Raw genomic sequence first — 9278 nt, forward strand, 5'->3', positions numbered from 1 at the left:
GAATGGCTAGGTGCTGCCAGGACTCCAGCCCTCAGCACCCTCAGCCTCCAACAGCAAGCGCTGGCTGGCCAGAAACTTGCAGCTCTGCCCCGCACTAAAGACAGCTCCACCCAGAACTGGCACTTACTGTCTGGGATGGCTCCACCTCTTCGGTGAGCACAGCTCCACTCTTCTGCTCCTCTTGCTCAGTTTCCCCCTCTTTGGCTCCCTCTCCAGGTGCAGAGGGAGCCAGGGCTGAAACTGCTCTTGCTTCTGGGCTCTGTGCAAAGAGACAAGCACAAGGGACAGGCCGTTACTTATCACTTCCAACTTTCCTGCTTTTCACATCTACAGCCAACCTGCTCTACTCAGGAGAAATCATCAGCTTGCACAGCAAAGGGATTCTAAGTCACTCCCGTTAAATGGAAAAAAGGGCTAATTCAAGCCTACTGCATATGGCTCTGAATTCCATATTCCTCCTTGGCTACTAGCAGCAAGCAACATTCCCTGGAGAAAACAAGGCTTGTAGTTCTCTAAAGCCCTGACACAGAAAAGGAGGAAATAGCGCACAATGCCTTTGCAGTTCCTACTGGAGGCCTGCAAAGCTAAAAGTGTATGGGAATCTCATCCAGTGCTGGAAAAGTGCAGCAAAGCCTGTGCAGAAGTAACTTTCTTTGCTGAAGCAAGGGAATAAGGAACCGGCCTTCTCCCCCTAGCAAAACAAGCAACCAACAGATGAAAGAAAGTGTCACCTGCTCCAGTGTCTAGTGTGCTTGGAAGCAGGGAGGGGATTTTTGCCAGGGAAACGGCCCTTGTGGTGAGCACTGCCACGTAGGGATTTCTGGAAGTCTGCCTGATGCTCCCTCATCAGCCTGCCTGTCTGACACCAGCCTAAAGCTCCCTCCGCACCGCCTCACAGGACTTGTCCTTCTAGTGGTTGACATCTGCTAATTTTACTTTTCTGGCTAATGTACTAAAGAATGACATTGCTTTTAGCACACGCTACAATCACCAGGGAACTTACACCTTTCTTTCTTTTTCTTTTTTCTTTTTTTTTTTGCGTGGGGGCGGGAGTTATGCATTAGGAGTAGGTTAAAACAGGTTGAAAACTTAGCCAGAAAAAATAAACTTGATTATCAGGATTGCAAGTATAAGAAACCACAAGAAAACTCCTAGATCCTTTTCCGCCCCCTACCCAACTTTTTCTTCTCCTAACTGACTACGCAGACACAAAACTTGGGATGGTAAAGCAGAACTAACTATACACTAGACTTATATGAGTTTTTGCAGGGTGAGGACGGGGGGGGGGTTGGTTATGGTAGGGACACTTGTTTAGAGAAAAGCAGGTTCCTGGTGTTTTTTCATTATCAGGAATTGCAGGAGCCCTGGAAAAATGTTGCTATCCTCATATCCTTCGCATTTTCACAGCTTTCTTACAAGGGTGTTTATGGGCTAGGAACTCATGGGGTATTATTTTATGGATGAGTTGTTTAAAGGCAAAGGTGTTTCTTAGTTGGTTTTTGCAATCATCTCTGGAAACAGAGCCTTTTTTCTTCTCTCCCTGGGCGCAAAGGATTTGCATCCCTCTCATCTCTTTCTCTCTGTAAAGTTTTGATGGGGTTACAGCTTCTTTAACATTTGCTTGGCTTTATTAAGGGATATTTTGGTTCAGATTTACAGTCTCAATACTTCATCCCCACCCTACTCACATGAATTAAAGGAGATATTTTAGTATATTATTGTTTATTTCTATGGTACTACTGAAAGAATATTTTAGTCCTATTTGCCGTTTTCTCATCCCTCTTTGATTTCAGCTTTGACTCATTCTTTCATTGACTTCAAGGTTTTTAGGTTGCTTTTCCCCATGTTGTCACTGTCCTTTTCTCTCCCTGCAGAGAAGAACAAGGTCTGGAGGTCTCATCTGCCTATCTGACAGGGTTCCATTTTTTATCTAGTGGCCGCAGCAGGCATGGTGCTGGATGTCAGGCCACTCGGGGCACCTCTCTGCCCTGGCAGGGGAAGTAAGCTCGGCCTGGAGCTGTCAAGCGCCACGCAGGACTCAGCGTCGGCAAGATGTCAGCAGCCGTGGCCAGGCCCAGCCTGGGGCCGGGCTCCTGCCGCCTCCATTCCTCGCCCAGGAGCCGCTGGCGTCCGGCCCGGCCTCCCCCAGGCCGCCCAGGCCGTGGGCGAGCAGGGCCGGCCTCACCACACCTCTGCTACCTCCTGGGTCCGGAAGCAAAAGGGTCAGTTCCCAGGCTCGTGCATTGTACACTGGTGCATTCCCAGGGGCAGATTGAATTTTTCAGTGCTGTTGTAAAATGTTGTCACTTCTCACAGCTTGATCACTATTGGCTTCTTCTGGCACAGAGGAAGAGCCCAGCACCTTCTCACAAAGAAATCACTTTTCCCCTGTGTTCCTTAAGTCTTTCCCCAAATAACCATTAAAATCAAACTACCACAGTCATCCACAGCCTTCCCCAGTGCCCTTCTCCTTCTCTGGACACACTCCAGCCCCTCAATGACTTTCTGATCACAGGGGCCCAGGACTGGACACAGCAATCCAGCTGCGGCCGCGGCGCTGCCCAGCACAGGGGGACGCTCACTGCCCTGCTCCTGCCGCCCCACTATTGCTCACACATGGCCAGCATGCCCCAGGCCTTCTTGGCCACCTGGGCCCAAGCTGGCTCACGTTCAGCTGCTGTTCAGCGGCTCCCCTGGGTGCTTTGGGCCCAGGCAGCCTCCCGGGCACCACGTTACACATTTGACTTCAAAGACAGCATCCGGAATTTGGAGACGCCTTTCCTGTTCTTAGCAACGCAAGACAGCACAAAAAGACTTGCAGAGTCACCCCAGAGCTGAGGCTTCAAAGCAGCTTTCAAAGCTGCAGTCATCACTACAAAATGGATCCACACAAGCTTGCTGCTTCTGCTTGTAGCCTCAGAGGAAGGCTTCAGAACCACGCAGTTTGTTTCCTTGGCCACATCAAACAAGAATCGCCTCCCCCAGGTTCATGGACCAGACAATCAGCGCCCAGCAGCAGCTTAACAGAGGCCAAAAGACAGATGGGCCAAGCGACTGTGTAAAAATGAAGAATTACTCCACACAACTGCAGAACACTTCCACTGGCCGTACACAGGGTTCCAAAAAGGGAAAGCAAACCAACCAGACCCGCTGAGGCCCAGAACTCCCACCTGTGCCCTTGGCCATGGCATTGGAGAAGCCAAGAGACACAGCTGCACTGAGCCAAGCAGCCACATGCTCGCCCGCACATGAGCCCCAGCGCTTTGGTGCCTCAGCACGACAGCTCAAAGCCCAATTCCCAGCTGTCTTGTGCTGGAGGGAATGGCTAGGTGCTGCCAGGACTCCAGCCCTCAGCACCCTCAGCCTCCAACAGCAAGCGCTGGCTGGCCAGAAACTTGCAGCTCTGCCCCGCACTAAAGACAGCTCCACCCAGAACTGGCACTTACTGTCTGGGATGGCTCCACCTCTTCGGTGAGCACAGCTCCACTCTTCTGCTCCTCTTGCTCAGTTTCCCCCTCTTTGGCTCCCTCTCCAGGTGCAGAGGGAGCCAGGGCTGAAACTGCTCTTGCTTCTGGGCTCTGTGCAAAGAGACAAGCACAAGGGACAGGCCGTTACTTATCACTTCCAACTTTCTTGCTTTTCACATCTACAGCCAACCTGCTCTACTCAGGAGAAATCATCAGCTTGCACAGCAAAGGGATTCTAAGTCACTCCCGTTAAATGGAAAAAAGGGCTAATTCAAGCCTACTGCATATGGCTCTGAATTCCATATTCCTCCTTGGCTACTAGCAGCAAGCAACATTCCCTGGAGAAAACAAGGCTTGTAGTTCTCTAAAGCCCTGACACAGAAAAGGAGGAAATAGCGCACAATGCCTTTGCAGTTCCTACTGGAGGCCTGCAAAGCTAAAAGTGTATGGGAATCTCATCCAGTGCTGGAAAAGTGCAGCAAAGCCTGTGCAGAAGTAACTTTCTTTGCTGAAGCAAGGGAATAAGGAACCGGCCTTCTCCCCCTAGCAAAACAAGCAACCAACAGATGAAAGAAAGTGTCACCTGCTCCAGTGTCTAATGTACTTGGAAGCAGGGAGGGGATTTTTGCCAGGGAAACGGCCCTTGTGGTGAGCACTGCCACGTAGGGATTGCTGGAAGTCTGCCTGATGCTCCCTCATCAGCCTGCCTGTCTGACACCAGCCTAAAGCTCCCTCCGCACCGCCTCACAGGACTTGTCCTTCTAGTGGTTGACATCTGCTAATTTTACTTTTCTGGCTAATGTACTAAAGAATGACATTGCTTTTAGCACACGCTACAATCACCAGGGAACTTACACCTTTCTTTCTTTTTCTTTTTTCTTTTTTTTTTTGGGTGGGGGCGGGAGTTATGCATTAGGAGTAGGTTAAAACAGGTTGAAAACTTAGCCAGAAAAAATAAACTTGATTATCAGGATTGCAAGTATAAGAAACCACAAGAAAACTCCTAGATCCTTTTCCGCCCCCTACCCAACTTTTTCTTCTCCTAACTGACTACGCAGACACAAAACTTGGGATGGTAAAGCAGAACTAACTATACACTAGACTTATATGAGTTTTTGCAGGGTGAGGACGGGGGGGGGTTGGTTATGGTAGGGACACTTGTTTAGAGAAAAGCAGGTTCTTGGTGTTTTTTCATTATCAGGAATTGCAGGAGCCCTGGAAAAATGTTGCTATCCTCATATCCTTCGCATTTTCACAGCTTTCTTACAAGGGTGTTTATGGGCTAGGAACTCATGGGGTATTATTTTATGGATGAGTTGTTTAAAGGCAAAGGTGTTTCTTAGTTGGTTTTTGCAATCATCTCTGGAAACAGAGCCTTTTTTCTTCTCTCCCTGGGCGCAAAGGATTTGCATCCCTCTCATCTCTTTCTCTCTGTAAAGTTTTGATGGGGTTACAGCTTCTTTAACATTTGCTTGGCTTTATTAAGGGATATTTTGGTTCAGATTTACAGTCTCAATACTTCATCCCCACCCTACTCTCATGAATTAAAGGAGATATTTTAGTATATTATTGTTTATTTCTATGGTACTACTGAAAGAATATTTTAGTCCTATTTGCCGTTTTCTCATCCCTCTTTGATTTCAGCTTTGACTCATTCTTTCATTGACTTCAAGGTTTTTAGGTTGCTTTTCCCCATGTTGTCACTGTCCTTTTCTCTCCCTGCAGAGAAGAACAAGGTCTGGAGGTCTCATCTGCCTATCTGACAGGGTTCCATTTTTTATCTAGTGGCCGCAGCAGGCATGGTGCTGGATGTCAGGCCACTCGGGGCACCTCTCTGCCCTGGCAGGGGAAGTAAGCTCGGCCTGGAGCTGTCAAGCGCCACGCAGGACTCAGCGTCGGCAAGATGTCAGCAGCCGTGGCCAGGCCCAGCCTGGGGCCGGGCTCCTGCCGCCTCCATTCCTCGCCCAGGAGCCGCTGGCGTCCGGCCCGGCCTCCCCCAGGCCGCCCAGGCCGTGGGCGAGCAGGGCCGGCCTCACCACACCTCTGCTACCTCCTGGGTCCGGAAGCAAAAGGGTCAGTTCCCAGGCTCGTGCATTGTACACTGGTGCATTCCCAGGGGCAGATTGAATTTTTCAGTGCTGTTGTAAAATGTTGTCACTTCTCACAGCTTGATCACTATTGGCTTCTTCTGGCACAGAGGAAGAGCCCAGCACCTTCTCACAAAAAAATCACTTTTCCCCTGTGTTCCTTAAGTCTTTCCCCAAATAACCATTAAAATCAAACTACCACAGTCATCCACAGCCTTCCCCAGTGCCCTTCTCCTTCTCTGGACACACTCCAGCCCCTCAATGACTTTCTGATCACAGGGGCCCAGGACTGGACACAGCAATCCAGCTGCGGCCGCGGCGCTGCCCAGCACAGGGGGACGCTCACTGCCCTGCTCCTGCCGCCCCACTATTGCTCACACATGGCCAGCATGCCCCAGGCCTTCTTGGCCACCTGGGCCCAAGCTGGCTCACGTTCAGCTGCTGTTCAGCGGCTCCCCTGGGTGCTTTGGGCCCAGGCAGCCTCCCGGGCACCACGTTACACATTTGACTTCAAAGACATCATCCGGAATTTGGAGACGCCTTTCCTGTTCTTAGCAACGCAAGACAGCACAAAAAGACTTGCAGAGTCACCCCAGAGCTGAGGCTTCAAAGCAGCTTTCAAAGCTGCAGTCATCACTACAAAATGGATCCACACAAGCTTGCTGCTTCTGCTTGTAGCCTCAGAGGAAGGCTTCAGAACCACACAGTTTGTTTCCTTGGCCACATCAAACAAGAATCGCCTCCCCCAGGTTCATGGACCAGACAATCAGCGCCCAGCAGCAGCTTAACAGAGGCCAAAAGACAGATGGGCCAAGCGACTGTGTAAAAATGAAGAATTACTCCACACAACTGCAGAACACTTCCACTGGCCGTACACAGGGTTCCAAAAAGGGAAAGCAAACCAACCAGACCCGCTGAGGCCCAGAACTCCCACCTGTGCCCTTGGCCATGGCATTGGAGAAGCCAAGAGACACAGCTGCACTGAGCCAAGCAGCCACATGCTCGCCCGCACATGAGCACCAGCGCTTTGGTGCCTCAGCACGACAGCTCAAAGCCCAATTCCCAGCTGTCTTGTGCTGGAGGGAATGGCTAGGTGCTGCCAGGACTCCAGCCCTCAGCACCCTCAGCCTCCAACAGCAAGCGCTGGCTGGCCAGAAACTTGCAGCTCTGCCCCGCACTAAAGACAGCTCCACCCAGAACTGGCACTTACTGTCTGGGATGGCTCCACCTCTTCGGTGAGCACAGCTCCACTCTTCTGCTCCTCTTGCTCAGTTTCCCCCTCTTTGGCTCCCTCTCCAGGTGCAGAGGGAGCCAGGGCTGAAACTGCTCTTGCTTCTGGGCTCTGTGCAAAGAGACAAGCACAAGGGACAGGCCGTTACTTATCACTTCCAACTTTCCTGCTTTTCACATCTACAGCCAACCTGCTCTACTCAGGAGAAACCATCAGCTTGCACAGCAAAGGGATTCTAAGTCACTCCTATTAATTGAAAATGGCTACTTTAGCCATACTGTATAAGGCTCTTAATGCCGTCTTCATCCACATCTTCTATCAGCAAGCTATTTTCACTGCGTAAAGCCGGGCTTTTATTTCTTTCAAGATTTTGAATGAAAAATTTGGAAATAAGTAGCCACACCTTTCCTATTTCTGCTGCACACATTTTAAATATTTACTTCCAGCCTTGTCCGCTGGCTATCTATACTCTTCTGCTACTGGCTATGGTTACTGCTTGCTCTACCATTCCTAAACACCTGGAATATCAAAGATTGCTTTCTTACTCACCTTTGAATGGCCAGTTCTGCATACACGCCTCAGGTGACCTGCAGTGAGCAAGGGAAAATGAACCCAATGGGGTGAGAAAACTGCCTGGGCTGCTGAATCCCATAGATTATGTGAACCCAAACAGAGGGTATTTTCCTTCGACAGCCTTCCTCAGGAGACACAATTCTTTCACACATCCAACAAGGAACTGGGCAATATTCTTGCTTGTGCCTACGCTTTGGCCTGTTTTGCTAGTATATGAATACAAACTTGATCAAGATAATGCCATTTCTTCTTTAGCACTCAATGCTTCTGTTCTACCCCGGACACAAAGCAGCTTTTTCAATCCTCTCCTTCAAGTACTCCTGGGGTTTTTTGTTTTTTGGGTTTTTTTTAATTTTATTAGTTGCATGCAGTAGTTCTCATTAACTTGCTGAAAAGAATTCCCCAGAAAATCTTCCCCCAAGTCCCCCTGGACTGTGGCAGATCTGTTGTGAAACAGAGCAGCACCAGCTCCAGGCTTCAGGAGCTGACACTGCTTCGGAGTTTGCCCTCCATTGCAAAGGGAATCACTATTTTAGCACTCAGAAAAGGGTGAACTCAGATAGTCATATCCTTTCATGATAATTTTTTTTTGAAAAAGAAGCTTTCTTTGAATTCTGGGAACAACTGCAGAGATTTTAGAAGGCCTTTCAAGAAGGTCTCTCAGTCTACATTTTCAAAGTTGTCCTCCTTCATCCAGCAAACTGAGGAAGCAACAGACTCTGCTGCCACAGACTCCCCTTCTCTCCTTTTCCTCACTTGTGGAGGGAATGGAACCCTTGCAGGTTGCCTTGCAAATGCTGCCTGCAGACCCCTGGCTACAGACACCCTGTTTTTTGCTGAACGTGTTGATAGGAGCTTTACCATACCAGTGGCATCCTAATGGTCCTTCTGTTTCAAAATCAACCCAGGCACTAAGAAAAAGCAGGAAGACCTACAAAAGCCAGGTTAGGTTACACCCAGGGAAAACCTCTACTTACATGCCAGGTTTGCCAGATAATAGCCAGAATAAACAATGCCATAAACAGTGCAAACTGCAGCAGCAAATTGCTCCATCATTGGAGCACTGCTATGGCAGTTTGCAGACTGTGCTCCAACACAAGAAGAACAAGGCTCCTGTCAGTGTGCAGCTGCCCACTGACAAACGCCTCAAGCAGGAGGATGCTCCTGCACTGAGCAAGCCCAAGAGCTGCTCTGACACTGAGGCCTTCTGTGCAACAAGGCAACCTTCTGATGTCACCAGGACAGTGTGGCAACCATGCCCTGGCATCACAAAGCAAGTGTTCTGCCTTGAAATTTATGCAAATTTATGCAAAGCAACCCAACCTTCCCTACAGCAAACACAAAATAGCCTGGGAAGTTCTCCTCTGTCACAAAGGTGCACAAACTCCCCTGCTGGAACAAACCCTGTTGTTCAAGGGATCCAAGAGTAAAACCAAGGGTGCTCCAAGCACCTACAGCCTGTTCCCCAACTGAGCACCCAGATGAGACCAAAGACAAGGAAACCAGTCCAAGAAAATGGCCCAAAACATTGCACAGAACCATGAAAGAAAGCACTGTTGCCATAACAGCTGAAATAATTCCTAACAAATCTCTCCACATATTTGCACATTTATTGGACATACCCAGGGTTCCTTCGTATGTCTGTCTCTACCTCAGCCTTTATTCCACTTTGGAAGCAGTCAAACTGGCAGGATTTGCCCACCAGCAGCAGCTGCTGCTCTAAGCTGGGAATAAAGAGTGGTGCTGCTGATTTCCAGAGGCTTCTGTCCCCCAGGTGAAGCCAAGGCAGGAGCAGGATGACAGGTGCTAGCACTGCTGCTGCTGCTGCTGCTCTGTGCCACAGAGTCCCGGCCAGGCAGGGCACACTGCCCACTGCGCTGTGGGCTCTTTCTCCTGCCAGAGCTGGGCACACCTGGGAAC

At 49.7% G+C, this 9278-nt stretch overlaps 1 protein-coding gene across 3 annotated transcripts in view; it reads right to left on the reverse strand.

The window, feature by feature from the left end:
- The window catches only part of LOC111945055 (uncharacterized), a 52096-nt gene extending 43468 nt beyond the window's left edge, over window positions 1–8628 (reverse strand). The window contains exons 1-5 of one of the 3 annotated variants that reach the window (XM_086867865.1): window positions 8336–8628; window positions 7335–7372; window positions 6765–6896; window positions 3447–3578; window positions 128–259 (exon numbers count right to left, since the gene is read on the reverse strand). In XM_086867865.1, the coding sequence (XP_086723991.1) occupies window positions 128–259; window positions 3447–3578; window positions 6765–6896; window positions 7335–7372; window positions 8336–8414 (513 nt within the window). In that variant the 5' untranslated portion in view covers window positions 8415–8628. The remainder of the gene's footprint in view (window positions 1–127; window positions 260–3446; window positions 3579–6764; window positions 6897–7334; window positions 7373–8335) is intronic. The other 2 variants (XM_086867866.1, XM_086867867.1) reach the window with 2 other exon arrangements.
- Window positions 8629–9278: the final 650 nt, after the last annotated feature.

Source organism: Cyanistes caeruleus, chromosome Z (assembly GCF_971803275.1).
Source record: "Cyanistes caeruleus chromosome Z, bCyaCae1.hap1.1, whole genome shotgun sequence".
Lineage (NCBI taxonomy): Eukaryota > Metazoa > Chordata > Aves > Passeriformes > Paridae > Cyanistes > Cyanistes caeruleus.